The 6,543-nt window shown below is 48.3% G+C and overlaps 2 protein-coding genes across 2 annotated transcripts; one reads left to right on the top strand and one right to left on the bottom strand.

Moving 5' to 3' along the window:
- Positions 1–761, bottom strand: EPUS_01859 (uncharacterized protein; the record flags this gene model as incomplete). Its single annotated transcript, XM_007806596.1, has 3 exons — positions 1–355; positions 480–582; positions 683–761. 3 exons carry the CDS (start codon positions 759–761, stop codon positions 1–3), a joined length of 537 nt encoding a protein of 178 aa, XP_007804787.1.
- Positions 762–2,552: 1,791 nt separating this feature from the next.
- EPUS_01858 (uncharacterized protein) lies at positions 2,553–6,309 on the top strand (the record flags this gene model as incomplete). The annotated part of the gene is made up of 4 exons (XM_007806595.1): positions 2,553–4,112; positions 4,364–4,470; positions 4,673–4,927; positions 4,983–6,309. 4 exons carry the CDS (start codon positions 2,553–2,555, stop codon positions 6,307–6,309), a joined length of 3,249 nt encoding a protein of 1,082 aa, XP_007804786.1.
- Between the last annotated feature and the right edge of the window lie 234 nt (positions 6,310–6,543).

Below are 6,543 nucleotides of genomic sequence, written 5' to 3'. Positions count from 1 at the left end.
CTATGCATGCTGTGCCAAAAGACCCATCATGCCAGCCACGCTCCCAGCAATCATAATCATCGCTCTTCCGTAATTCCGTCGTTGCCACCTGTTCTGCAGCCTCCTAAGCTCCTTTTCTTCATTCTCATTCTCCCTATCCTTGAGCTTCTCAGCAATGGCTGTTTGCTTCCTGTTCATGGGCACCATTATCAGCAGCGCGTATGCAGTCGTGGCGATGTTGGCTGCCGTGGCCATGTACAGGTACGGAAGCTTCGCGCTGGCCACGGAATGGCTGTTGCGATTGAGGAATGCAATGATGGTTGTTATGAGGTTCGAGAGAGTGCAGGCGGCGTTGAGAGGGGGAAAGATATGCTCGCTGTAAACAATTGTTAGTCATCTGAATCTTGGGCTCTGCTTCGTAATTGGTGTAGGCAGTCTCGTATTTTAGGTTTTCTATGTGCGGACACATCTTCTTGGCACGGTGGATTGGCTTCACGGACCTGTGGTGCAGGAGGTACGCTGTTTGTTGACCAGCGTATTTGACCGGGACTTCTGGCATTTGGAGCATTGGCATAATCAAGGGACTTTGAAGGACGGATCCACCTGTTTGGCAGCAAGTTAACATACTATTTTCTGTGGGAACACGGGTTATGGATGTTTGATCGGTTGATTGAACGTTTCCAAGCTCATAGAGAACACCTACCAAAGTTCACTGCAGCACCCAATGTGCTGAAAATCTGAAATGGTTGTAGGAACCAGAGAGCATCGTTTGTGGAGGCCATATTAGCAGTAGGTATTCACTACTGGATGACTTGTGAGAGTGAGTGTTGCTGTTCTGTTCACACGGAGGGATCGCCTAACGTATTTCAATGCACATCGAACCCTCTCCTAACAACGGACCTGGCAAACAATTTGATCAGAATTGAACCTTTAGCCATTAAAAAGCGTTAGGGTAGTCCGTTGAGAGGATTAAAAGGCCGGATGGTTAGAGGCTATGAAGGTCCGTTCTGCATCAAGAACGTTACACAGACGATCGAGCAGATTAGTCCGTCCTGACATTGAAGGGTCTGCAAGCTTAGGTGAATCACGTGATGTAGTTATGTTTATTGGCCCCAAGAGGGATTTTGGCCAGTTACTTGAGTACCTGAATTCCTCTGATCTGTTCCGATCAATGACTAGTGTATATCAGGCTGCCTTCGATGGATGCCTGCATACCGACTGCATACGAAGTCCATTATTCTCCGTATGCATAGACAAGGGTGGGTATTTTTTAAAACTAGCGTTGTGATCTGTTCAGTTGGTTGTGCAACAACTTTCCATTCCGACTCCCGCTCCGAAGAGCCGTGAAGATCCATCTTATCGGGCCATGTCGTTATCACATGTCAAATGTGGTCCGAATACTCCGAATGTGGACACAGTTCCTGCACAAGCGTATCTGGGGTTCTTTTCGTAGAAACGCCCTATTTGAGACATCATCTACAGAAGCTGAAATATGCAGTTCGCTGTTGGGCTTGTGAACAAATCCTACTAGCCAGAAGTGTACAGTAATCAAAGAAAAGCTGAATATTTTTTCGGAAGCCGCATTGTCAATTGATGACAAGGCAACTCGTATACGGAGATTTACTAGGAAGGGACGGAGTTCAGTAAGCCACTTTCGCGGAGTCGGGCCACGCCTTCGATGTAGTACGTACAACCTTCCGGAACTAGTGGATCTCTCTTCCGCAGGAGGCGAGAAATTAGCTTACACAGTAGTCAACCAATCATCGAAAGTTAGTCTTGAACGTCCACAGCAAGATTGTTCATGATTGATGCCACTCTTCAGTTAACTACCCACATACCTAACGCAGAGGCAACATGTCAACCCGCCTAGTTCATACTGATTTACTCTGAGTGAAAGACCATCGGTGCCTTGTTCGAGCTTATCATCATCTCAGCTGTTCAATCACTGCCTAAGCGTCAAGGTGATCGCGATGAATGGTATGACAGCAAAACACACCACGAGCACTATATTAGTGACATCATCTTTGGGACTTGTTAGGTCTGAGCATGGACGACGTTCGAGCATTGGCACAACTTAAGCCGAATGGAAGGCAAGCCAGAAGTGGGGTCAAACAGCCCAACTGTTAGCTACCAGTAAGAGGAAGAAGCTTGCGATTGCACACCTGTACACTGATCTTGAAGCTAAGCCAACTGTGAGTTTGAAGAAGAGTGTTGGCTATGCAGAAACCATTCTCGATGCAGACTTTTAACAAAACGAGGCGCTGCAATAGAGATTGCAAGGTTCGAATCCTATATCTCCCCATACTTACTAAATACATGTAACAAGAGTTAAATTTGCATATTTTTTGAGGACATAAGAGTAAAGGTGAGGACTACTCCGCAACGTAATCGTGATTTGCTGGAAATACATGTGTAAATTGCAACCTGAACCGGAACTCTTGGCAAGGAGTCGTGAAAAACTGCCATTTCTCAAAGAATTTGGTTGATGATACAAATTGATTCCCCCAGAAATTGCTACATTTGATTGAGGGCGCACCTGCGCTCTGCTGGCATCGAAGCAATAAATGTTAAATATGCCTCCACCTTTGTCATCTTCAGCACCGAGTCGACCGGTAACCCGAAGACACAACCCTCTGGCCGAAGATCTTTCACCCGCTGCCCACCTTCGCACCAAATCCACAGTCTCCACAACCGGAAAGCGGAAATCTCGGTCGTTCGAAGAGAATGGCGATAGTTACATTGATGCGGTATCTTCGCGCAAAATTCTCGCTATAGCGCAAGATCTCGTTGAGGAAGACGCATCGGGGACGAATAGAATCGGAGCAGTTGGTGCGCCAAATGCTGCCTTCGCTTTTGACTCAAGAGTTGCGGTCGAAGTCTCTGATAATGAACAAGATGGGAATGACATAAATCGTGATGAGGAGGCAGAGTGGATGCCGGACGAGGATGTTGAGGAGGAGGATCTTGATCCAAGTGACCTCGCGGTTTATAATAAGTTCCTTTTGGAAGATGACACAGCGGCAACAGTAGCACCATCGCTTGCTACGCTCTCCACAAGTGGCCGAGTGGCAGGAAAGGATTGCCCACGTGCAGGAGACGAGGTTCGCAAGGACAATCAGACAACGAATCTGGCCGACCTGATACTCCAACGCATCGCCGAGAAAGAAGCCCTCGACCAGCGCAAAGCAAACCTGCAAAACGCCTCTATCAATGACGCTACGTCTCTTGCTTCCGAGATACCGCCCAAAGTCATGGAAGTCTTTACAAAATGTGGCCAGTTGTTATCTCGTTACAAGTCCGGTCCGCTTCCTAAACCCTTCAAGATCATCCCCACCCTCCCATCTTGGCCAGACCTGCTCACGATCACCCGGCCCGAATCTTGGACGCCTAATGCTGTATTCGCTGCAACCAAGATCTTTATCTCAGCCCCGCCTGATGTGGCGCAACACTATCTCAATACCGTGCTCCTAGATCGCGTGAAAGAAGATATCTACGAGACCAAGAAGCTGAACGTACATCTATACAACGCACTCAAGAAAGCACTCTACAAACCAGCCGCCTTCTTTAAAGGCTTTCTCTTCCCTCTGGTCATTGAAAACTGCACACTACGAGAGGCCAACATTGTATCGAGCGTCCTAGTTCGTGTCAGCATACCGGTCCTGCATTCTGCGGCGGCATTGCTTCGACTGTGTGAGATCGCAGCAGATCAAAGTACGACGGTCAACACCGAGAGTGCTGGCGCATGTAACATCTTCATCCGTATTCTGTTAGAGAAGAAGTATGCATTGCCTTACAAAGCAGTGGATGCACTTGTCTTTCATTTCCTGCGGTTTCGAAATTCCAAATCAGCAGCGGAAGATGGTGATACAGAGATGTCAGGTGTACAGAACAAATCCAAGCAGATTGTAAAGGATGATAAGCTTCCGGTTTTGTGGCATCAATCTCTTCTTGTATTCGCACAAAGATACAAGAATGATATCACAGAAGACCAACGGGAGGCATTACTCGACCTCCTCCTTGTAAGAGGACACAAGGACATTGGGCCTGAGGTTAGGAGGGAGCTGTTGGTTGGGAGGGGCAGGGGTACTGTGCAGCAGCTCGATAGGGAAGATGTCAGTGATGGTGATGAAAGGGTAGGCGATGATGGAGATGATACCATGAGAGGTGTTGGGGTTAAGGCGTGATGTGGGTTACCTTTAGCATAACCCATCCCTTTAGCGAGGGAAAGAAGAAGAATGATTTAACGTCAAACCATCACCCTTGTTGTGTTGTAACATCACCTTTTTACTGTTGCTCAAAGCACCAGCACTTTACACTACTATCCTTCTGCGAAGCAAAAACATTACCTCCTACCTGCTCGGACGTCAGCTACAACCTTGTTCAGGAGGCCGTAAAATTCCGCGGGTCTTTCACATCGAAGGTGATGTTCAATGTAGCCCTGGCTTTCGAGTTTTCCATTGGCAGTGGGAATGAACTTCAGCTGGTTCGCCGGTGAGCAAAGTGTGGATTACACTGGCGACGGACATGGTACCTGCAACCCGATGCCATGACCACATAGTCCTACGTACTTAGTAAGTACGTAGTATGTAACAATGTAGTAGTATGCTGACTAGCTCCGGCTCTACCCGCTCCGCTCTTGTTAGTCGCATGGTTCTCAGTGAAATCCGGCCGCATGTGCACATTATCTTTCCAGACCTGAAGTTGTGGCTGGCATGGATCTGTCCTCTGGTCGAGGTCAGCGGGAGAAGAAGCCGACTGAGAAGGTCAAAGACACTTCCGTGAAGAAAGACGAGCCTATCTCTGGTCAGCTTGTTCCACCCAAGTACAAGCTTCCTGAACCGGATCCAAAATGGTTTGAGAAACCAAAAGAGATCCCAAAGACATTCCACCACACGAAGATCAACGAAAAGACAGGTGAGAAATTCGATTTCTACAGACTTGGTCCACAGTGGGTGCCCAACACTGCATCAATGCATTCTCACCTGGTTCTGACTTGACTATAGTCTGGAGTCCAAGGACAAACACCACTACTGCCGCGCAATTCGTGACCAAAGCACTGGTCTTTTCCACAATGTCGAAGCCCCTCCCTATCACGCACGTCTCAGCGACGAAGAGCATCCTCAGTGCCAGGACAAGCTGCTTCACCTATTTGGCAAGGACATGTTGGCAATGAACGGCGAGAGCGGTCACTTTACCACCAAAGCCAATGTCTTTGCACGCGAGGGTACACTCTACTATGAAACCAAAATTATCTCAACTGCTCCAATCAAAGAACTGAGTACCGAGCCGCTTGCAGTTACACAAAACCGCACCAAGACCATGACTGATACAGGTCGAGGGAGTCTGACCATTGGTTTTGCCCGTCGCGAACATCACTATGGTCAGTCTCTTGGCTCCAATCGTTACAGCTATGGTGTCAGGACTGCCGCGGCTGCCAGCAGGTATGGCAATGGAAGTTTTCAGTCTCAGTACTGGATGGTTAAACCGAAGAATCCAGGACACCTCAAAGATGGCGACGTGGTTGGTCTTATGATCACCCTTCCTCCCCTCGATATTCACCAGAAAGTTGCAAAAGGTACCTTTGATCACGCGACCGATGCGCCTCAACTTAAGGTCGGTCCTAAACAGTTCAAAAAAGCCAGCAAATCCGCATCCAAGGGCAAGGGAAAGAAGAAGGCTGTTCAGGTTGCTGAAGAGGAGACCGCGAAGCCGGATCCTACCACACCAGCAAATCTTGACATCATTCGCGATCGCTATCCTGTCTACTACAAGGGCAACATCTACCATGAGTCCAGCGAGTATTCACCAAATATCTACGACATGAGTGCCGTTCCGATCGAGACAAGTAAGAAAGCCACGATCAATCCTGAGACTGCCAAACCTTGGGACATGACCAATGATATTCATCCTAACTGTGAAGTTCCTTACTTCCGTACCCTTCCTGGCTCAAAGATCGAAATGTGGCTTAATGGTGAATACCAGGGCGTTGTATTCGAACACCTGCTTGCTTTCCTCCCCCCTTGCAGCTACATTGACGTAAGTGGGGCTAAGAAGCAGATCAAAGAACCTTACGACGATGGTACGCTTGGTTACTATCCTGCTATCTCTACCTACCAAGGTGGTGCATGTGCGGTCAGATTTGACGAGCCGTTTTGGCATGGTGTTCCTAAAGATCGTCCTGAGGCTAGACCATTTGGTATTCGTTACAACGAGCAGATTGCAGAAGATGAGGCGGCTGATCTGGTTGACGAGGTCGCTTGGGGCATCGGCAGTGGTGGTGCCGAGGCGCAAATTCAAGCTCCAGGCACAGTAGCTCAGCAGGAGGCTTGAATGGATCAGAGAACTGCATGTTGGCATGATGTGTTCAGCACATAGGAAGGATTGATCTTACGAAGGCCCCTGAACAAGTCATGGAGTTACGGTGGGTTTTCTGTGCATTAGCGATGGCGTCTCAGCCATGTAGCAATGGCACAGTTTGCAACAAGATACCCAGAACAGCGTTTGTATTGCCAGGAAGACATATCCCAGACATCAAGAGCTCATCCTACAGTCAAGGTCATGCCT

Source organism: Endocarpon pusillum (assembly GCF_000464535.1).
Source record: "Endocarpon pusillum Z07020 unplaced genomic scaffold scaffold5526, whole genome shotgun sequence".
Lineage (NCBI taxonomy): Eukaryota > Fungi > Ascomycota > Eurotiomycetes > Verrucariales > Verrucariaceae > Endocarpon > Endocarpon pusillum.
This window is presented reverse-complemented; position numbering and strand designations above follow the sequence as displayed.